Source organism: Alternaria alternata (genome assembly GCF_001642055.1).
Source record: "Alternaria alternata strain SRC1lrK2f unplaced genomic scaffold CC77scaffold_10, whole genome shotgun sequence".
Classification (NCBI taxonomy): domain Eukaryota; kingdom Fungi; phylum Ascomycota; class Dothideomycetes; order Pleosporales; family Pleosporaceae; genus Alternaria; species Alternaria alternata.
In genome coordinates this window covers 586,521-608,089 of record NW_017306199.1, presented here as the reverse complement: position 1 = coordinate 608,089, position 21,569 = coordinate 586,521, and the positions used below count along the sequence as shown (strand labels likewise).

The following is a 21,569-nucleotide window of genomic DNA, read 5'->3' as shown; positions in this document are numbered from 1 at the left end:
CGCTGCACCAAGACATTCACTCCGCCTTCCACGACAACCAGGCGCATTCACGTCTTTCCTGTCTCGAATTCATGCGACACTGATTGCGACACCGATTGCGACACCGATTCTACGACGCGACATCTTGCGCGCCCGCGAACCGCTACTCAGAATCTGCAGCTACTGCCTGCACATAGCTCGTATACGCATCTTTGCCCGTATTCACAACCCCCCCTATCGGCGTCATGGACGAAGGAGGCAAGCGAAAACACAGCTTCAGGCAGCAGCCGAACAAAAGGGCCAAGGCCGAGGATGGCAGTGCACTCAAATCAGGCTTTGGTGCGAAGATGCTGGCCAAGATGGGTTACAAGGGTGAGGGAGGTCTAGGAAAAGAGGGAGGCGGTATCTCGGAGCCTATCCAGGTCGTCAACCGCGGCACCAAGGGCGGTATCGGTATAGTGGCAGAGAAGAGCGAGCAGCAACGGCGGGAGGAGCGTCGCAAGGCCGAAGCAAACGGAGAGAAGTATGTCGACACTTCAGAAGAGGAGCGCGAGGAGAGGAAGAAGAAGAAGGCCAAAGCACGGGGCGAGACGCGAGCATCAGCTCCTCGACCGAAGAAGACTGTTTTCGAGCTCGAAGCAGCTGGCATGCATGTACCGCTTGCACTGCAGTCCATTATCGACGCGACGACCGGCACGTCCACTCCAACTTCAGGCGTGTCCCTCCGCGGCCCTGACATCGTCTCATTCGAGAACTCTCTGCAAGCGCGCGTACGCAGAGACTTGAACAGTTTTTCCGAAGCATTCGAACAACTTCAGGTCGAGTCGCAGGCCATTCCACCCCAAGAGTATGCGCTTCAGAAGGAGCTGGAAGCGCTCGAAAAGCAGATGGACGAGTTGGAGGATCTACAAGCACGCATCGAGTCTCTGCGCACAGGCACGTTTGACGTCGTTTGCGAAGGGCTGAAGAGCCTGCGCGCCGCCTACCCATCGAAGCCGCTACACCGCGAATCGATTGCCGTTATACATCCACACTTCTCCAAAGCTATCGCGTCCTGGGAGCCACTTGAGGATGCGTTGGAGGGCGTGGCCGCGGCTTTCTCAGAAATGGCAAATATCATACAGCCCAGAAGTAGGAGAGTTGCTTCTCAAGCCTACACCCACCCCTCAGAAGCACTGGTTAGCCGCAACTCAGTCGACGAAGAGGACACGATAAAGCGTGGCACTACATCGTCATATGAGTCCATGATGCTCAAATATTGGCTCCCAACAGTGAGCTCCGCTGTAACACAGTGGGATGTCAAGAACCCACAGCCCATGGTGCATTTGGTAGAAGTCTGGAAGCCAGTCTTACCACCATTCATTGCTAAGCGGGTGCTGGAACAAATCACACAAAAGCTCTCCACCTCAATCCAGGAGTGGAATCCTCGAAAGCTCAAGAGAAGCCCACACACATGGGTTGTGGAGTGGCTGCCTTTCCTCAAGCCGACTGATCTAGACCCCAAGGGATCAGGTTTAGTTGCTGAAATCAAACGCAAGATCCGACATGCACTACAGTCCATCGACCTCTCCAAAGGCCCGTTGCCAGGGATGGACCAGTGGAGGAGAGTGTTTGGAAAGGGCGAGTTTGACCATCTACTTACCTCCCATCTAGTACCGCGTTTGGCGACCTACCTACGAGACAATTTTGACATCAACCCCGCTGAACAAGATCTGGCACCACTCGAGGCCGTTTTCGCTTGGAAAGGGCTGATATCAAATGAAGTCATTGGAGAACTATTGAAAGCACAGTTCTTCCCCAAGTTTCTCGAAATCATCCACCAATGGCTTACGAGTCCCGAAGTTGTCTTTGAAGAGGTCCAGACGTGGCTTGCGTGGTGGCGGAACGAGATCTTGCAGGACGAAATCAGCAACTTACCTTCCGTGGCCTCATCCTGGAATGAAGCATACTCGCTCATCGGTACCGCACTGGATCTTGGCGACGCAAGATTGACACATCTACCAGCGCCTCACGTCGAGAGTACGAGAGTCTCCCCAGAACCATCCCAGTTCTCCAAGTCCGTCAATAAGGAACCACCTCGTCCTGCGCCACAAGTCGAGGAGACAACATTCAAGGATATGGTAGAGGAATTCTGCGCTGAAGAGAATTTGCTGTTGATACCACTTCGTGAAGCTCACGACCAGACCGGTTTGCCCCTTTTCCGCATCACCGCAAGCGCGACTGGACGAGGAGGCGCAGTGGCGTATCTCAAGGGCGATGTTCTGTGGGTGCAGAACAAGAAAGATAAGACCATGTGGGAGCCTACCGGTTTGGATGAAGCCCTCACCGCTAAGGCAGAGGGCAAGTGATTGCCATCAACTCCAGAATGCATGTCTGCATATCCCACACCAAGCGGGTCTCGCTTCGAAAGGGTAAGCTCAACAACCTCTCTTGAGCAGATATGTTTGCTAGCATTCGCTAATCCAGCATCGGTACGATGCATCCTTAGGTAGTGATAGTGATGTCGACCGCAGGGCTATAATGAAGCCACATTATCTCTCCATCAGCGTCTCCTGACGCACCGAAAGGCATTCCAAAAATGCCGAAAGTATGCATGAATCGTGAAGTAAGAGAAGTAACGGCCAATGCGAATTGCCGTCACAAGATATGAGGGTGATGCGGCCTAATAATCGGTCCTTGCTGCAAGCCTAGTCTGTGATTCCCATTGCATTACGACGATTGTCGCGTAGAATTTGCGATCCGACTCGTTACTTCAAGTAGTTTGTTCGGCATATAATCCTTGAAGTGGCTAATATACTACTTCCCTTAGTGGCTTCGTGATTGCTAGTGTGATGAGGTGACTGTGCGCTGATTCGCATCATCGGGCGCTTAGAATAGACTTTACTGACGAATGGGAATGCGAGACTGGGTGCGCATTTTCTGGGCTGCAGGGGCCGCACTATTATGCATGCGGACCGTCTCTTCCCGCTGACTGTGCCTCGAGTTGGCAGATGGTGCCTGTCCGGAAAGTTGGTAGTCGTGGAGCAGTCGAGTGGCGCGGCAAACATGTTTCCAACTGTTTCCACATAGCGGCAACGCCCATCGCGACATCAATTGCCTTCACACAGTACATGGCAGCCCTGAATATTCGTTCAGCGCGATAGCCTCGAACTATGTCTGGACGTCCAGGTATTGCCGTCGTCCCACCTGGGTCTAGTCTACTCAAAGCGACCCCGCTCAGCGGCTGAGAGACTTCACCCACTGGACGCCCCAATGTAGCTCAAGAAACAGTCCAGCCAATGAGATCGCGTATGCAGCATCCCAAGCCATCACACCCAGTCGTCCTTTCCTTGCATCCGACCACTTGCAGACCGCCGATCAAAGTACTTACCCGCTTCCCATCCCTCTTCAAATCACCATGTCGCCTCTGTTACACTCTGCACTTCACCCGGTTCCTCTCAGTCGGGAAGCGAATGCATTTGCGGCCCTAGATCGACGCTGTACCCTGGACGAGTGCGAGGAAAGATAGACCGCCCCTCCCATTTCCTATTTCTTACTTATATTTCCTTGAGTGTCAAGCCCAGGAAACGATGCTGGAGAGAGCGCTTCCTCCAGCACTCATATCTCTGCTTCTTGTTGCATCTGGTGTTTCTGCTACACCCTACAACTTCCTCGACAACTATCGCGACCCCACACCAGCGCCTGACGAGGGGCCTCCTGCCTCATATCACGCTGTCCGAGACAAGAACGTTTTACCCTACGAGATTTGTGGTGTCGTTGGCGGTTACGTCTTTACAGTACTTATTTGGGGAGTACTTCTCCTCACTGTTGGTAGAAAGATGAGACGAAAAGCACTGGATCCGCCTATGCAGTTGGAGCTGGAGCTCCAGGACGGCTACAAACCAACAAGACCGACTATCAACACCGGTGGTCTAGCATCGCCGCCACTATCTGCACGATTGTGGAGGAAGTTCAAGAAGACCGACTCGGCTGTTCAGAGTCCTGTGGTTCAATCGCCGAGTTCTTTTGACCAAAAGGTGCTTGATGCCCATAGGGATCAAGCCCAAGCTGATATGGAGCGTCTCTACGCCGCCGTCATGGACTTTGACGCGCAGAAGCACGCTTCTAAGATCAGTGTAGATGAAGAGGAGCCAGTTCCCCGACCCACGGAGCGAAGAAGACCATCAGCGCTCTCCATCGGACGACCCCAAGACACCGCCGACTCCCCTATCTCACCTGTGAAAGCCATCTACCCACCTGGCTACTCAGACAGACCCCCAACAGCACCCTACACAGACCGCCCCCGTTCGAACAACCGGGAGCACCTCCGCGCAGAACCCCACGCACCCCCAAGCCCACGCAGCATCTTATCCAAACGCTCTCAAAACTCCACCAACAGCACAACGGGAGGCAAGAACGCGCGTTTCAACCTAAAGAACCTACGCATCTCAGGCCCAATAACAAAATACCCCGGTGCAGATTCCGACGACGAAGCACGCACACCACTCTCCCCACGCTTCTACGCCAACCCCGGCGCACCCCCTTCACCTCCTACTCAAACGAACTCTCCAAGCTCGCCATTGAACTACAACGACGAATCCCTCGACCGCGTCCAGCCCCTCCCCCGCCCAGCACCGCAACGACTAGGTTCCAAAGACCTACCTCTCGCCCAACCCCCCACCTCGCAACTTCGCGCCCAAAATGCAAACGCCAGTCTCCCCCTCCGCTCTTTTGCCTCCCCACTCGCTTCCCCTGGTATCCAAACTACCGTCCTCGACCGACGTGTCGAGAAACTCGCACTAGGTACTCCTAAAACAGGAGTGCCCTTCACGCCGTATAGTCCGTATATGCCTTTTACGCCTATCACGCCTGTGACGCCGCATTTGACGACGAGGAAGGATCGCAAGATGGAGAAGAAGATGGAGAGGAAAGGGAGGAAGGCGGGAGATGTGCTTGTGCAGAGTCCAAAGGAGATTTTCGGGGATGCTTATTAGAAGATGCTGGGAGGATGTGTATATGATGAATGGATGGGGATAGGCATTACATTTTGCATTTGAATTAGCGATTTAACCTTTTTTTTTCTTTGTTTAAACGCCGCCGGTAGGCTGGTTGATGACCTTTCCCTAGGCTTATGAGGATTGGGGGTTGCATGTGTGGTTCGCATTCTACGTTTATATTATGGTTATGTATCTTTATCTGGATAGAAATCGAACAACTGAGACGTTACAAGTTACACGTCATTACATTCCAACTTCCGTTTAGACAGGAGTACGTCGTTGAACGCGCGTCCTAGTACTCCTAAAATAGAGTCGATACTATTACCCAGTCATCGAGATCGGAACTTGACAGTAATAAACTTAACGTACGGTGCCCGTACACATAGGACACGCATAAAACGACATTGAGAATACAGGCATGCGAAGAAAACTGGTCATCACCAGCAACTCTCACATTAAAGAAGTTATATTTTTCTTCTGCGCCAGAATGCATGGCCAATCTAATTTTCCCTTCTCTCCCCTCAGCGCCCCCCCAACGTTCCCCTAATTTCCCTTCCTACTCTTCCAACCCACATACTTCAATCCCTCTCAAGAATAAAAACAAACATGGATAGACAAATACACACATGAACGTGCGACGCCGGCAATACTATGCCCAATCTAACGCGCCTTCCAAACACAAACCTACACAGAAAGAAGAAGGGTAGTAGTGAAAGCAGTAACCACCCTTTGTCCGGAGTATACCGGCGAAATGTATCGAAATGAAAGAAGTTTGCTACCAAAGTCGCTAAATGCCAATAGTTTGAGCCAACAATATCGCTTGTGATAGATCTTTGTAATGCCGTACCTTGTAGAGTGAAATCCGTACTTGTAGAGGAAATCCGTACTTTGGAGGAGAAAACAAAGGAAAAATTTGGAGCTGGTGATTTGAATCTGGATTTGAATCTGGATCGGATGATGGTGACACAAGGAAAGGAGACGCCAGAACGCCGTACGCTGGATGATGAGGCTGGATGTATGAGCAGCACTTGGTCGAGTATAAAGTCGCATGTACATGGACGTATCGTCGGTTGGTATTGAGATAGCACACGGAGGCGCGCTATCTGTACCCAATCATGACCTTCCTTTCAAGACGATTTTCAAAAGTTGGCCAATCCGTTCTTCGAATGACGTTTGCTAAAGCGCTTCCTACCCTTGATCGAGTCAGTATCGCCTTGATCTTTGCGGAGGTGGCCATGCCGCGAGGCGGGGATGTTGACGCCCTCGAGGGCGGAGTCTCCTCCCAACGTACTGGTCGGGGTAGTGTGATTTGAAACGAGCTCGTTCAAACCTACGTCGGCAGAGTACGAGTTGGTCATGGTTTGCGCAAAGGCGTAGTCTCGTGCTTGTTCGATGCTGTCGAGCCATTCTTGGCTGGAGTACTTGCTGCCATCGGGGTCGCTCGTAGTACTTTTGGGGTCTTCGAAGACGTACTGCTTCTCTTTCTGGAGGATATTAGTATCATTCATTCAAGAACGGATAATTTCAACGTACCGTCTCAACGAGCCAGAACGTTAGGCCCTTGGAATCCTGGAATGACCTCCACGCGCAACCCGCTGAGAGCAGTGATATCTCTTCCTTCAACTTCTTGTCATTCGTGCCTGCTGCGCACATCAGTACGCGTGCATTGGACGTTATCATTACAAGTCGTTGTCGCTTCTTGACCGTGTTGCCACCGAAGAAGCGCGAGAACTTCTTAGGTTGCTCCACCGGCTCTTCCTTTCCACCAACAGGGTGTCCAGGGGCGTGTTGTGTGACAAACATGTTTCCAAGCTTCAATATCCGCTCGTCGCGTTTTGTGAGCACCGGCGACCAATCAATGTCGAGCTGGGAGGGAGGGGGCAGTTCGGTGATAAGGCGCGGCTTCGGTCGTGCTTGGGGTTGGTTGGGTGCTGCTGCTGCGGGTGTCGAGGGACCTGGCTGTGTTATTGAAGTTTCCATAACAGTGCCAGGATTCCTACCATTCAGCTTGATGGGCTCCTGCGCGGGCGGGCTGTAGGCTTTCAACCGTGGGGCCTTTTGTTTCCACAGGCCCTTGCCCCATTGCATCCCTTCAAAGAAGGGGTGGTTCTTGATGTGCTCCATGGGCAGTCGTGTTAATGGGTCTAGGACCAAGAGTCGCTCAACCAGGTCCTTTGCAAGTGGAGGGAAGCCATCTGGAAATGTGTACTCCAAACCCACAATCTTCTGGAATGTCATGTACTCGTTCGCAGCCTTGAACGGTGGCCGTCCTGCGAGCAGCTGGTAGATGATGCATCCGAATGCCCACAGGTCGCTGGCTTTGCAGGCGTTCTTGTCTGTGAGTAGTTCTGGCGAGACGTACTCGGCTGTTCCGACGAAGGATTGCGCGCGATCCGACTGTGCCCCTTCCAATGGATCGCCCGATGTCGATCCAACGCCATTTGACTTTTGCTCGAGTATCTTTGCTGTTCCAAAATCAGTAATTTTGACGTGCATGGCATCGTCGAGCAGGACGTTCTCTGGTTTCAAATCTCGATGTATGACACCCTTGTTGTGCATGTAGTCGATGGCGTCGAGTATTTGCGCGCCGTAGAAGCGTGTGCACTCAACGTCGAAGGTGCCCATCTTCTTGAGGAAGCCTAGGAGTTCTCCGCCCGCCGCCAGATCCAGGACAAAGTATAGCGAGCGCTCGTCTTGGAAGGTGTAGTAGAGTCGGACAATGCCGGGATGTTCCGTCAGTCGGTTGAGAGTGTCTTTTTCGATGTTGACGTATTTGACCTTCTTCTCCTTGATGATGTGGCGCTTGTCGAGCACCTTGATCGCGTACTCGCGCAGTGTCTGGCGGTCGGTAGCGGCCAGTACTGTACTATAGGAGCCCTCGCCCAGTGTTCTGCCAAAGTTGAAGTCCTTGACGCCTTTCTTCACCACGCGCGTTATGGGCCGTCCGTTCTGATCCAGATCCTGGCGGGTGCTTACAGCCGCGCCCTTTTCCTTCCACTCCTCGCTGCTCGATAGCGGGCCGCCTTCAATGCTGTATGGTGAGCTTGATAGATTGGCTACTCCGGCATCCATGGGTATCCGCCGTGAGCTCCTCCGGGGCGGAAGGGGGCCGTTCATGGCGGCCATCTGGGCAGACTGGCGGTATGGGTCGCGTCTGCTAGCCTCCCTCACTGGCATGGCTCCGGGCGCGACACGCGAACTGGCGGTCCGGCGCATGTCTCCTTGAATTGCATCGTCGTTGTATCTGTAGGTGCCAGGGGCAGCGGTGGAAGAGGTCGAGAGGTTGGGGTGCTGGTACATGCTCGTAGAGATTGGGCGCTCTCGCATGCCTGCGGGCTGCGACGTCGGGGCCTGGCTGCGCTGCTGCTGGAGCAATGGGGCAGCAGCATACGGGGGATACGAGGGCTGCTGGTGCTGGGCCTGGTGTTGAAGGGGCATGGACTGGCGGTGGGAGAGGCGCGGCGAGTGAGATGATATCGACGAAGTCTCAGCCAGGGGGGAGGGGAAGGCGGCCGGGGAGCCAGAGGGGGAGCTCTGGTAGACATTGTCTCTGGGGTGTAGCGAGGCGTTGTCTTCTGTGTAGGAATAGTGCGAGTTGGAATACGTGGGGTGGAGATCGGGGCGGTCCTGGGTCACGGTATTCGACGACGAGGCGCGCGTCGGCGAGGGCGGTGATGGGGGTGACGTCGTGTCATCGTGGTTGCTGTGCTGGGTGGGCGGCGGCGAGTCGTCCTCGTCTGGGTTGGCGATGCGCAGTCCGCCGAGCGTCTGCGACAGACTCAGGTCGCCATTCATCGTGGCGGCCACTGGGACTGGGCAGCAGCACTGGCGGTAACGGGTGAGAGATAGTCGATGTCTGAAGCTAAGGCACCGGCCGCAGCGCGTCAAAGTAGCCTCTTCTAGCGTGCGGAATACGAGCGTGGAACGAAGGCATGGCAGGGGCCCAGAGGCCAGGTTGTGGGCGGGAAAAGAACTATTCGCGGATGTGGATATGATGTGCCCGTATGCTCCAGCCTGTTGGTGGTGATGCCATAGGCTCGGCGTTGTCAGCATTCTTGCCGACAGCTCAACAACACCACGACCCGACCACGACCACGATCACAACTACAACCACAACCACAACCACAACCAACATGTCGCGATATCAATCACGCGCACTAGACAAAAAGCGCGTCCATTCCAGAAACGATGGATGCAGCAGTAACAACAATGATATTGACAATGATTCCTCGTCTGATTCGCTACCACCTCGCTTTCTTACATCACCAGCTTCAATCATGGTAGCGGTGCCTTCACGTGGCAGCAAGTCGTACGCTCGCACGCTCGTAATGAACAGTCATGGGCACACAGTACGGGTAATTTTTGAATATGTCTCTGGACCTGGAAGGTGCCCTCGTCCACTCCTTCCATCCTTCACCACCATCAACTCGCTATCGTCGCTACCATCAACGCGCAATGAGTCTTCCTTCTCGAGACAGGTATCCTTTTGGATCAATCCCTTCTGAATCTGCTCCTCCAGACTCTGTTCCTTCTAGAACAAGTCCATCTAGATCTACTCTTTCTGGAGATTTCTATCCTGTACACGCTGCTGGTAGATATCCTCCTTCCAGATCCACCCCCTCTGGATCTGTTCCTTCTAGATCGACTGCTCCTAGTTCTGTCCCTTCTGGAAATAGAGTTGAAAGCTACAATGATAGACGGTAGGCTCAACTCCTGCTACTCTACATTAATGTCCCCGTCTACTCACCCGTTTTGGCCCTAATATCCCTTCAGCCTTCAATCGCTCAGACATTTGGACAGAATGTTACGTCTCAGAACATCAGAACTTACCTTGATACCCGATGACACCGACGAGACCTTCCGTCGCATGGCCCTCAGGCAGAGAACAAGACTGAGAACAAATCCGCCTCCTGGCCGTCCAGCACAACCAGGACGACCCATCCTCAGACCTGGCCCCCAGAGATTGACTCGAGATTCTGTTACTGCTCTTGGGTCTATTCCCGTACTGCAGCCACACGCGGCAGCAATTACCTCCGCAGAAGAGGAGTTCCTAGAGGATGCTTACCAGGAAGTGACACCATCGACAGAGCATTCCGTCGGCGAACGGCCCGCTTCTCCTACATCGCAGAGAGAGACCCCTTTGCGGATCAATTCAATGCAGCCACCAGTGTCACCAGCATCTCCGGTACGGTCACTTCCCTCGCCAGCACTGTCATTACCTTCGCCGGAATCCCCACCACGACGTTCACTACATGGTGTACTCCCCTTTCGCTTTGGTAGAAACCGCCGACCATCTACTACGCAGTCCCAGCCGGATACAGTTGTGTCGGTCGCTCGTACGCCAACAAGATCGCCACTCGGCTATGCCAGGCTGGACTCAACGAGAGCCAGCAGCATCGGTGACACCAGTAATAGCTCCACAATATCTCCCTCTGGCGACTCTACTGAAAGTTCTACCGGACTACGCGGAGGAGGTCGAGCGCGTGATGTCGGTGAACCGCCTCATGCTCCGTCTCCGCTGCATCACATGCAGAGACTAAGTTCGCCGGAACATGAAGAGCCCTCTGGCGATCCCACCAAGTCACCAACTACTCCCCACGAAGACCAGCCTACACTCTACTTGGAAGGTTATTGGCATCACACTCCCCGGGGGGATGAGTATCGCATGCGTAAGAGCACTGAGGTAAGTTGTGATTGTGCGACATGCTTGTGAGACATACACTAATTTCGTGACTTCACCTTGACAGGACCGTTTCTGGAGACGAACACCACACAGTGAGCCGCGGCGGGTCAGTGGTCGTCAAGATTCTATTATGCGAAGTTTGTCTTTAGGATCCGCCCCGTCTCTTCTCACGAATCGAAGCCGTCCCCCTTCTGGTCTTCCGTTCGACGACGTATTCAGCACTTTACCAACGGTTGAACCCCGGTCCAGACGGAACGCCTCAGATTCTACTGCTTCTCGCAACGACTATTATTCTACTTCATCAGACATCTTTCGTACTCCTGGTGGCTCGCTTCAGCCGGAGCAGACAAACTCAAGGCCACGACATTTTAGTAGCGATGCTTCAGGCGCCAGTGGACAATTCTCTTACTACGGCTCGCTTCCTCCTAGCAGGGGAGCTTCCAGCGGTGGTCCATCGATCGAAAACGACCTTTCTCGATTTCAGATGGACGGAGCGGTGGCTTCAAACGAAGACCATCGTCCCTTAGCACCTGCAGTTCCTTCCTCAGTCTCCAGACACAGCACAAATCGTCCGAATTCTTCAGGAAGCTCAATTCTCTCTTTTTCCGATAACGTTGGCTCTGGTCCACATGGGGTTTCGCCACTACCTTCGATGCCATACACTCGCAATCAAGGCGACTCAGCATCGTCTGATTACACAACCCAAAGGTTAGGCTACATCGTTGACGCAACTACAGCGGCAATGGAGGGTCTCGAATCGCCCCTTAATCCTTTTTCTGAGCACTATCAGCGTCAGCTGCAAGCTGCCCAGGCTCGAATGAATCCTTATACTCACCAATCTCGCGCGGAAGGGGCACAAGCGCGTAGGTCAAGCCAAGGTCACGGTAGCCGGCCAAATCATTCACGCCATCCCCCACCTCTTCTTGGTCAAAGCACGAGGTCTTCTCAGCAAGATTACTATAGAGCACAGGAATCCCAACAATCATTCGAAAATTTGGCGATAGATGAGTCAAAGAATCATGAATGGGGCTCTAATTTTCATGGCAGAGGTGGACGAGGCGGTCGGCACTCCCGCGAGAACCCTTCCAGTGTGCCGGCATCTAGCTCTGACGCTGCTATACGTGCTGGTAGAGTTCAGGCACAACGGGCTGCTTACGAACGCTTGCACAACCCTAGAATGGCAATGCAAGTCGAGACCAACATGAACGCCCTCCGTCATAGTATGCCACAACCAACCATCACGCATGATGCACCCAGCCGGCGACACCACTTTACCGGCTTCCGCAACGAAGTACACGGGAACACCCCGTTCAACACGCATCGACGCCCATCGCAGAGTCAAACGGCGCACCCATTGGGAGGACCTCGTGGTGGCGAGCCCGGCGACATTTTTCAAGCCTGTAAGCCTCCTAGTATGAACTGCATATAAAACGTATACTGACCTCCCCACCCATCAGCTTACCCCCAAACCACCAGCTCCGTCCCCCAGCGCGCCTACCGCCCCATACCTGGCGCCCGCTACCTCAACCCTCCACTCACTCGCGACAGTCCCTTGACGGCTCTCGCTCTAGACCAAGGCAGTGGTACGACAAGTCGACGTTCGCATGACCCGCTGGTTCGGGCTACGACGATGGCACGTACGCATCGCCGCGTTCCACCTGAACAGCGCGATCAGGAGAATGACGGGGACAGAGAGGCAATGGAAAGGGAGAGGGAGGGTATCAATAGTAGATATGGGAATGAGGAAGGGGGAAGATCGAGGATGGATGAGACGCCGCCTAGGATTGGGAGGGTGGAGAGGAGAATGAGGGAGGGTGATAGACATAGGGAGGATGGAGTTAGAGATGTTTGATTGACGATGGTAAAGTTTCGAGTCATTGGACGGGATACGGACTTTGGTTAGTTTAGAGTATTGTTTTAGATGGTTTATGCGAACAGAACTGCAAACGACGATTCACGTGTTTTGGATGTGCACGTGCAGTTGGGAGGTATAAAAGCGGTCTTCTGTTTCGACTGATGCTTACTCCCATTGCTCAACGTTCTATCTTCTATTTTTCCAAAACAAAAACCGAGAAACCTAAAATCATGGCGCTTCTCTTCTCCTCCAAAAGCTCAACACATATTCCCATATGCGAGTCACCAAAATACTTCAACACTACAGAGATGTTCTCTTTTTCTCCTGCCGCTATCTCAGAAAGTCCATAAACATCATACATGTTGAGATCCCTGTCTTCGCGCACTCGAAAAACCTTGTGTTGCAGTATGTATGGATTGGCGAAACTTTTTTGATCCGAACCTACACTGCGCTTGGAGACTATATAAGCCCTCGCAGAGTCTTCGTCTTCCTGTCTCCTCGACCCACATTCAAAACCTATTCTCCAAAATATTAGGACAGGGTTCATATGAATTTTGTCCTGCTTCCAAAAAGTGCGAGCTCGCCCTTATATGTGTTTGGCGTTTCTGAAAAGACAGTGCATCCTCATTATGGACGGCATCTTCTGATATCTTCTTCTCGAAATGTACTCAAAGATCAACCATATGTTACCTATGTTGTCGAGACGCCAGTGGCTATTACATATATATACCCTGGCTCGCCCCTCCTTCTTCAGCATCCTCAAACCAGGCCGTTTCTCTAAAGCGCGTGGGCTTCGTGCCATGGTCTGGCAACTCTCTCTCCAAAATCAGAACGAACGAACCAATGTTGCTTCTCGTTCAAAAGAATCTACTACATATCTAAAATACGCGCGATGGTCAACATGAGAGACTATCGCCGGTCGGTTTCGCTGCTACATCCAATGATCGCACTTACGAGGCAATGTGTATAAAACATCTCCTCGATCACTCTAGCCTTTGTTCGTCATCCTCACCTCGTCGCGCGGTTTCTATAAAATAAAAACAAGACATACTATGGTCTCTGTCTTCCTCCCCATTACAGCCTCGTTCATGGATGGCTGTGTGCTCTCAAAACTGGAACTACCCCAGCAATGATCTGGTCCGGAACACGAGCATACCTGTTACTCAGAGAACGTCGATCTGACCGCTTCGATTCCAATCTCCGACGTGTCCGAAACAGACCTGGGATGACCTTATGAACTTTTCTCTCCTTCAAAAACTTGAACACGAGGAGTTGATGACTGTGTTCCTCCAGAAGTTCCCGGTTCAATGGAGCGTGATTTGCCCTGGGTTGCGAGCATAAAATCTACCTTGATGCGGTCCCGCTTCTGCTACCATTTCTTCCATTCATTCTAAATATAATCAAAAAAAAACCTTTATCAAGGTACATGGACTCTGCTTCCCTCTGAGATCTTCTGACATCTCAGTCATGAATGTGTTTCCACAAAAGCTAACACAAGCTTAATCTATGACCTGTGAAGAGGAGAAGTCGAAATCTCATACTCGAACCTTTCCAATCTCTCTGATTCCTCTTGCAGTCTTGTATAGGCTTCTCGAAATCAAAATTCTCGATCAATATGTCCATGAGCCCTGCTCTTTCATAAAAGATCATATTGACCAAATGACAACCTTGTTCTTCCGAAAAGCGATATCTTTGGACATGGTCTGCTCTGAAGTTGCGTGTATAAAGCAATCCTAAGTGATCCAACTTCTTCTCTCTACGCTCCTATCCATCGAAGAGTTTTTCCCAAAGTCTTGAAGCAAAGTTCACATGAGGCCTGCTGCACTCCAAAAGCCGTGAAAATGACTACATGACCTTGCTCATCCAGAAAACATCAATATGCTCAAAAATGCTCTTCTTTGGCACCATGTAATAATCCCATGGTGAGGCGCTTCCTCATCTGGTTTTTTGTTACCACCTTCTTTACTTGCGCTCTCCACAAACCTCGGAATAGAGAAGATGCGTCGCTGCTCATGGCGCCAGGCTCTCTGTAATACGGTTTCTTCCTTGAAAGCCTTTAGCGTCACTGATGTGTGACTTCGACTTGCGGGTATAAATTCCACCTCCAGGCCTTCCATCACCTTCCATTCATCTTTGCACTTCTTGTGCAGTTTACCAAAATGAAAAAAAAGAAGACGGTCAATATGGGTCCCCGTTCGTCTAAATCGACTTTACACCTGTGACATGACCGGTTGGTCTGACTAGCAGGTCACAAAATAGCACTTGTCTCTTTGCAAAACATACTATTCGTCCATCATGCGTTGTACCCGAAAACTCTTCTTCAAGTCGCATGAGACTGCCACCAGCCTTCCGCATGCCTCCATGACACCGAAAGAATCACAAGCAGGTGCCATGTTCTGCTGCTCTTCTTTCGAGAATCTCAAAGTCTTTATCGCCATGTGGAGTTTTGGCGTGGGCTGCAAGTGAGATGGGCGCACCAAAAGCCCAATGGGCCTACTGCATGGCTTTGTAAATGCATATAAGTCCTTGCTCACCGGCTTCTTTCCTCCACTCAACACTTCACCTATCCTCTCAAGACAAGAAACGGTCGGTGGCCAGTATGATGGTCTCTCGTCACCTCTAAAACAGAAACCACTAGAAGTTATGACGGAAGTGTTGTCCAGTCCGATCCTCATTCCTACACGCTGCCGCCTTCTAAGCTCGTCCTCGAAAGTTCAAGCTCAGAGCGCCATGTCTGCGAAGTGAGGCGCCAGTGCTCTCAGGACTATAAATCCCAACGATGCCTAATCCTCTTGTCATCCTCTATCGGCGGAAATCCTCCAGAAATATCGGCCTAAACGACGAATGTCTGAGCAGGGCATCTTGTTTCCAAGACGCTAAGAAAGGCCTTCATGTGTTATGCCTTGTCTCTTTAAGACATAGCTTCGTCCACTGCCTAGAACTGTTAGAAACTATTCAGATAAATTTGCCATTCGAAATCTTTGACGGCGGCTGATCCAGAGCATGGTCGAGGACAATGACGTGCCTGTTTAAAATCACTCTTCGCACTCCAAGTCTTGATACATCCCGCCCTATGTTGTTTCTTCCAAAATGCAACAACGTCTGAGTCATGATTTGCTTCTGCCGCAATTGCTTGTACACCTCACACACGCACGTCATATGTGTGCGCCAAAAAGCCATGTTTTTACTCCGAACGCACGTCCCATGGACGGACGCATTGCGAAACTCTCACGAGCAATTATATCACTGCTTTCATGTTTTGTCCTGAGCACAGTACACGAAGCTCTCGCCGTCTCTTCAAACTCATACAGTGACGTACGATGTGGCCTGATGCAAGACCGGCGACACATTCCAAAGGAGACTGTGCAAGGAATGATACGTGTCGACACGTCACGATTCTTTTCTCGAAAGAGACGACAACGCTTCATGTGCGGGGTCCCGCAGTTGCAAAAGCCCGCGATCGTAAAGGTCCGTGATCGTAAAAGTCTGCGATCGTGAGTCCGCGGAAGTAACATGTAGATACGTGGCGAGGAAGGTCAGATGATGCTAGCACGTAATTGTCAGCTGTTGGTGGACTGCGCCTCTATCGCATCGTGAGCCTCGGTGGTAGCCGGTACGCTTCGGATCGATAACTCGCCATTGCAATGAGCCATGAATTGCGCGTCGCCAAGAAGCGCTCGTAAAGCAATCGCCTCTCGATACGTGTTGAACTGTTGCCTACTTGTTATGCGACGCTGCGGTTTGACGTCGGCGAGGCGGGTCCGACGAGACGAAGAGAAGTCGATAACAAAGACTCATATGTGCATCTGCAGCATGGTCGTGTAAAGGCCAGAACCCAATGACGTGCTTTTGGGGGGCCGCGACTCTTCTTGTGGCCACGACCTGCTGAAACCTCGAAGCGCTGAGAATCGGCAGTCGGAACGTTGCACAGTCGCTTCCAACCGCCAGCCCTCAAACAGCGACAAAGCAGATCTCCCGCAGCCTTGCACAAGTAAATTGCGCAAGCAACCACGTACCGGGACAGCTCCAACGGCTGCGACAAGGTCCGATGCTACCATATTTGGGTGATACGAGCGCTTCTGGTGGGCGGCACGCACGAACCGGGTCTCGATATAGCAGCCGCGGGGAATTGGCGACTAGTGAAGAGCCTCATCTGGCGCTTCGGCTAGGTAACCCATTTGGAGGGCTGTAGGATGCAGGGATACGAATTCGAGATTGATGAGGAGTTAGTTTGATCGCTTAGACGGAGAGACTGACAAAGGCAGGTGGTTGACTCCACGAGGAAGAATTGATGCCATCCAGTAGATCACATGTCTCGCTGGCCACGACCTTCTAGAATCGGCAGCGATGATCTGGAGGCATGATTGGCAAAGCGGGTGAGGCGGTGCAGCGGCTGTTGAGGAGGTCTCGAAACTGCGAGGCCTCGACATTGATTGGTACGCTTTAGTTGCATGAAGCCGGTCTGGTGCTTCCCGGCCGGCTGGCATGTCGAGTACAGCTGCCGGTGGTGCGCTGTAGCATGGCAGAAGACGAACATGGCGTTGGTCGTGCTGGCTGTCATCTGTCCTCGCCATCCGCCTCGACCTCCGCCTTGCTCAAACAGGCTGGTCGTTGGACATGGCAAGAAACAGGTGTGTTGAAACAAATATGACTTGTTTGCAATGAGTGTCGGCCAATGGAAATGAGCTAAATCCCTGCGCATGACGGCGATCCATGGATCGTGGTGGGTATGCCCGAGCTCTGTCCACCCTCTGGCCGAGTGGAGTCAAGATAGACACGCTGTCATGCGACTGACAGATGGCAGGGAGATGGTCAGTTCGGAGTTGATGCTGTATGCTGTGAATGCCGTGATTCTTGCCGTGGTCCTATTCCACCCACTTGATGCAGATGGACAGGCAGTATACTGCTGGGAAGTGTAGTGGCGGCTGAGCCACACTGGGTAGTAAATGTGTTCAATACCAAGCTGGACAGGCTCTACTACGCCGAATTACACGCATGCAACGCGTGTTCGTGAGGCAAATGCTTTTCTACCCAAGGTTTTCACGATACCCAAACTGGGCTGGGAGTGGCTGGGCTATCTTGCATTTCGCCCACAAATTCGTCACCGTCATGCTGGCTTCTGTTCCCCAGGTATATGGGAGCAGGTGTGTCGCTACTGCGTGGTCGCATGCTATTCATCAACCATAGTGATCTGGCTCCACTCTAACCCGACTCACCGCTTCAACCTCTGTCTCCCAACCGAGCAACGTGACCCAACTACGAGGCCAGCAGACCCTCTAGTTCCGGCCAGCCTTCCACAAGCACCAAGATTGTCGGAATACATATCGCCCACTGCTGCCGCAAACTCGAGGGCCTGTAGTGCAGACCGTGTCAAGTTGACCGCTGCGCCCACCTCGATCGTTCGTCCACTCTCATCCCAACACAACTCTCCAACCCGCATCCATCTAAAACATACTCGACCTCCTTCGAAACGCGATTCGCATCACGGCTCTATTGGTTGTCAATTTCTCACGCCTAGAGGGCCCTGCGCTGCGTACAAACCATTGGCTTGCACTTGAAACAGCCTATTCCTGGGGTCCTGCACCTCACCACTCGCAATCTTCCAGGCATCCCAAACGAGCCAAACAGCCGCTGGCCTGAGTCCGGCGTGGCGCGCTACGTAGCTGTTTCCTGCCCGTAAGCCGCATCCATTGGGTCCCACACGCAGCCGCCGAACCACCACCCCCAAAGGATTCGACCCTCGACTTAGCATCGCATCTCTACCCGCTCAAGGGGTGTGCGTTCTTAAGTATCACGCTTTCTGCCGTCGATACTTCTTCCTCACAGTCAGTCACCGGCTTCACTTCTTCATCTCCCCTTCTTTCCTCCCTGCCATCCTAGCGGTGCAGGTGCCTTCTCCACACTCCGGTAGTGATTCGCGCTCCACCATCCGACGCTCCCAATTTCCAGACGGCAGTGCCATCGACCATCCCTTCTTTAAACATACAAAAAAATATTTCGACTGGACTCGGAATCATCCCATAATAATTGTTGCCTTGCGAATTCTGCCCTCTCAACCTCGTCGTCAGCCACGCAGCCTCGGACACCCGCTTACCATCGTTCAGACCGGAATTGCGACTTCGCCTCACAGGGCATACAGCAACAACAGCAACAACTACATCTCGACGTTCACTTAAGACTCTATCACCACCCTCACTACACATCACCATCATCAACATGCCTTACTCACCAAACCTTGTTGCCGAGAACCAGGCTGCTCTGGACCACTTCATCCAGCTCCCTGTATCACATGACATGATCTCGTATCTTGCACAAAAGGCCACACAAGTCATTCGCTGCGAACCATCAATCAACAAGAACCTCCCACCGACACCACCAGCATCGCCTCCTCAGCATGCTGCCTCCAGTATCCGTGAGCCCGCGCTGCCATCAGTAGAAGAGTTCATCACATCCATCGTCGAGAGGTCCCACGTTCAGACTGCTACCCTTATGACTTCCCTCGTCTACCTCAGCCGGTTACGGTCGCGTCTTCCTCCCGTCGCCAAGGGCATGCGATGCACTGTCCACCGCATCTTCCTTGCCTCTCTCATCCTTGCAGCCAAGAACCTCAATGACTCCTCGCCCAAGAACAAGCACTGGGCCAGGTACAGCGCTGTCCGCGGCTACGAGAACTTTGGATTCTCCATCACAGAGGTCAACCTTATGGAGAAGCAGCTGTTGTTCCTCCTTGACTGGGATCTCCGCATCAACCCTGAGGACCTCTACTACCACCTTGAGCCATTCCTAGCGCCCATCCGTGTCTGGCAATCTCGCCAGGCCGAGAAGGCCAGGCTCGCAGAGAAAGAGAAGGAGCTTGCACGTCAACAGTACCAGCTTTCCGTCGAGAACCTCTCGCGCTCGACCAAGCCCTACGCATCAAACTCATCCCTTTCATCATATGCCTCTCGTCCCCAGAGGCATCCTGCACCACGCTACATCCCATCATCCCGCGCGGCATCGCGCACCCCATCTCTATCGCCACCCACCAGGAGCTCGTCTGTCTCGACATCGTCCGACTCGCCCGACAGCTTCCTCGACGAGCCTTCAGAGGCTATCCTCCAGCGCTACGACGCAGACATGGGCGCCAATCTTGTATATATCAATGGCCCCATCTCGTCATATGCACCAAAGCAGCAACACACCCTCCCGTTGTACGACACGCAGCCCTCAAAGAAGGCCAAGACGTCAGCGGGCGGCATCTTCAGCAGAATGTTTGGCCAGACTGGCGCTTACGCCGGCCGCCAAACTGGCTATTAATTCTATTCGCTATTTCACCGTTCTATCCACCACACTGTCGCTTACCGACCTTACGACTTTCCTAGTTTCCATGACATGATCCGATGAAAGATGCTCACTGGATGGACATCTCTTCGCCCATCTCATCAACCTTTGCATCGGCAGGCGTTTACACAATTAGCATTTGCACAGCACAGCATTGTACCGGCGTTGGATATCATCATCATCTTGAATCGCATCTATATTGCGTCTCGGCGCGACCGACTCAGAACAGTTTAGCTTAGCTAGCCTACCATTTATCCGTTCCCTGCACTTGTTTGCGGCAACGCGAGTAATGAATAAAAAATCCGTCAAAACGCATTTTTCCGTCTCTCCGAGGTACTTGGCAACGGGTGTTCGTGATAAATGACTCTTGCTTTGTTCTTGCAATTTCCGTAGATTGGGGACTGACATGCGCGCTAGGTTCGACGGGTATCTATCTAGTTAGTGCAGAAGGCTAACTTACACATTAGGTGGCGTGCGGCTCATCAAGCGACTCATCAATACGCGACTGTGGACACTGCATGAAAGAATCACGCGAGAGATATTGAAGGATGGCGATCTATCGCTGTAGTTCGTACGAAGCGATGCGAGAAGGGTTCAAGAGGGCTGTACAGAGGGCACCTCAGCAATCAACCACAGGCATAATTCACGGCATAGATCACACCGGTCACTAGTCTGCACATCTATATGGTACAGCCACGAAGCTATACAGGACCTGAGTTTCCACGTCTTGCGACGCTGTCCAGTCATCTTGCCTTGTACTACATTCTTTGACGGGCCGTCTGCGCAGCCACAATAGGCAGACTAATCTAGCGACCACACATAATCAGCTATCATGCATGCTACCTAAACATCTACTACAAGGCCACAACGCCCAATATCTGCCAACCTCAGCACTGAGGTCGACCAAGGCTGAGTCGTGCCGGTGAGAAACCGTCAACGACATCATACCTCCACTATACTTGGTGATCACAGCTAATCCCAATCACAACCGGCGGTAAGCCCGGCATGTACCAAATCCTATACCGAGGCACTCTCCGAAAGCGCACCGATGAAGAAATGAGCAAAAGGCAGATTATGATGCAAGATGCAACGGCAACACAATATCGTGTATGCAGGAGTCAAGGAGTTTGGACCGCGTAGATCAAACGCGGTTTGTGGTGGGATAAGAAGTACGCTTGCCTTTTTTGAGCATGGCAGGGTGGGAACGCTGGGTTTCAGATGTGCAGCTTGGCGCTAGAGTGTTTGGGTGTGGTTGGTCGGTTCCAGGGGCATAGTCAGCCGAGGAGGATGAAGACTAATGCTGGGATTGCTGGCTTCGTTGTTTTTTGCATGTGCGGCAGATGCGTTGGCATCAGTTTACCGTCTGTTGAGGCTGCTTGTACAATGGGGCTGGGGAAGATGGACATGGACTAAGCAACTTGGTGATGTCATCAGTCGTGAGCTTGGGCTTGGGGTCGTGGTCGGGCGAGTCTCAGTCTGCGACGCGGTGATGCTATGCACGATACTCTTTATCGGTCTGGTCAATTGAGGAAGTATGCTTCCGCTTCGCTTACTGGACAGATGGCGATGCGAATCCGATACCAAGGTACCTACCTTGCGATGCGCCAGATGAACCGTTCGCCGCGTTTTGATCGCGCACCAGATCTCGCTGCACCTAGCAACTTTCCAACTACGAGATTGCCGATGAAGTACTGTTCGTACTATCTAGAAGGATTATGCTGATCGAGCGCATCCGATAGTTGAGAATGCTTCCAAG

At 52.4% G+C, this 21,569-nt stretch overlaps 6 protein-coding genes across 6 annotated transcripts; 5 read left to right on the top strand and 1 right to left on the bottom strand.

Annotated features, from left to right (window-relative positions):
* Positions 1 to 13: 13 nt before the first annotated feature.
* On the top strand, positions 14 to 2,784 carry CC77DRAFT_1020386 (TFP11-domain-containing protein). Its single transcript, XM_018525035.1, has 2 exons — positions 14 to 2,390; positions 2,468 to 2,784. The coding sequence occupies exon 1, from the start codon at positions 225 to 227 to the stop codon at positions 2,325 to 2,327; it is 2,103 nt and encodes a 700-aa protein (XP_018386145.1). The 5' UTR covers positions 14 to 224; the 3' UTR covers positions 2,328 to 2,390; positions 2,468 to 2,784.
* A 301-nt stretch (positions 2,785 to 3,085) lies between these two features.
* Positions 3,086 to 5,216, top strand: CC77DRAFT_1020384 (hypothetical protein). Its single transcript, XM_018525034.1, has one exon. It carries the CDS (start codon positions 3,549 to 3,551, stop codon positions 4,950 to 4,952), a length of 1,404 nt encoding a protein of 467 aa, XP_018386144.1. The 5' UTR covers positions 3,086 to 3,548; the 3' UTR covers positions 4,953 to 5,216.
* Positions 5,217 to 5,607: 391 nt separating this feature from the next.
* On the bottom strand, positions 5,608 to 8,969 carry CC77DRAFT_1020383 (kinase-like protein). The gene is made up of 3 exons (XM_018525033.1): positions 6,956 to 8,969; positions 6,489 to 6,910; positions 5,608 to 6,439 (listed from the first exon to the last, which is right to left on the bottom strand). The coding sequence occupies exons 1-3, from the start codon at positions 8,748 to 8,750 to the stop codon at positions 6,095 to 6,097; spliced, it is 2,562 nt and encodes an 853-aa protein (XP_018386143.1). The 5' UTR covers positions 8,751 to 8,969; the 3' UTR covers positions 5,608 to 6,094.
* Positions 8,970 to 9,756: 787 nt separating this feature from the next.
* CC77DRAFT_1061295 (hypothetical protein) lies at positions 9,757 to 12,490 on the top strand (the record flags this gene model as incomplete). The annotated part of the gene is made up of 3 exons (XM_018528416.1): positions 9,757 to 10,638; positions 10,703 to 12,038; positions 12,096 to 12,490. 3 exons carry the CDS (start codon positions 9,757 to 9,759, stop codon positions 12,488 to 12,490), a joined length of 2,613 nt encoding a protein of 870 aa, XP_018386142.1.
* A 4,827-nt stretch (positions 12,491 to 17,317) lies between these two features.
* Positions 17,318 to 18,380, top strand: CC77DRAFT_78571 (hypothetical protein). Its single transcript, XM_018533167.1, has one exon. The coding sequence runs from the start codon at positions 17,440 to 17,442 to the stop codon at positions 18,049 to 18,051; it is 612 nt and encodes a 203-aa protein (XP_018386141.1). The 5' UTR covers positions 17,318 to 17,439; the 3' UTR covers positions 18,052 to 18,380.
* Positions 18,381 to 18,709: 329 nt separating this feature from the next.
* CC77DRAFT_935395 (cyclin) lies at positions 18,710 to 19,789 on the top strand (the record flags this gene model as incomplete). Its single annotated transcript, XM_018534441.1, has 1 exon — positions 18,710 to 19,789. One exon carries the CDS (start codon positions 18,710 to 18,712, stop codon positions 19,787 to 19,789), a length of 1,080 nt encoding a protein of 359 aa, XP_018386140.1.
* Between the last annotated feature and the right edge of the window lie 1,780 nt (positions 19,790 to 21,569).

Coding starts and splice junctions, on each gene's coding strand:
- CC77DRAFT_1020383 (XM_018525033.1), bottom strand. CDS start 8,750: ATGAATGGCGACCTGAGTCTGTCGCAGACGCTCGGCGGACTGCGCATC. Junction 6,911..6,955: donor GGAGCCCATCAAGCTGAATG/GTAGGAATCCTG, acceptor TAACACAGCCAG/GTCCCTCGACACCCGCAGCA. Junction 6,440..6,488: donor CGTTCTGGCTCGTTGAGACG/GTACGTTGAAAT, acceptor AATATCCTCCAG/AAAGAGAAGCAGTACGTCTT.
- CC77DRAFT_1020384 (XM_018525034.1), top strand. CDS start 3,549: ATGCTGGAGAGAGCGCTTCCTCCAGCACTCATATCTCTGCTTCTTGTT.
- CC77DRAFT_78571 (XM_018533167.1), top strand. CDS start 17,440: ATGTGTTCAATACCAAGCTGGACAGGCTCTACTACGCCGAATTACACG.
- CC77DRAFT_1020386 (XM_018525035.1), top strand. CDS start 225: ATGGACGAAGGAGGCAAGCGAAAACACAGCTTCAGGCAGCAGCCGAAC.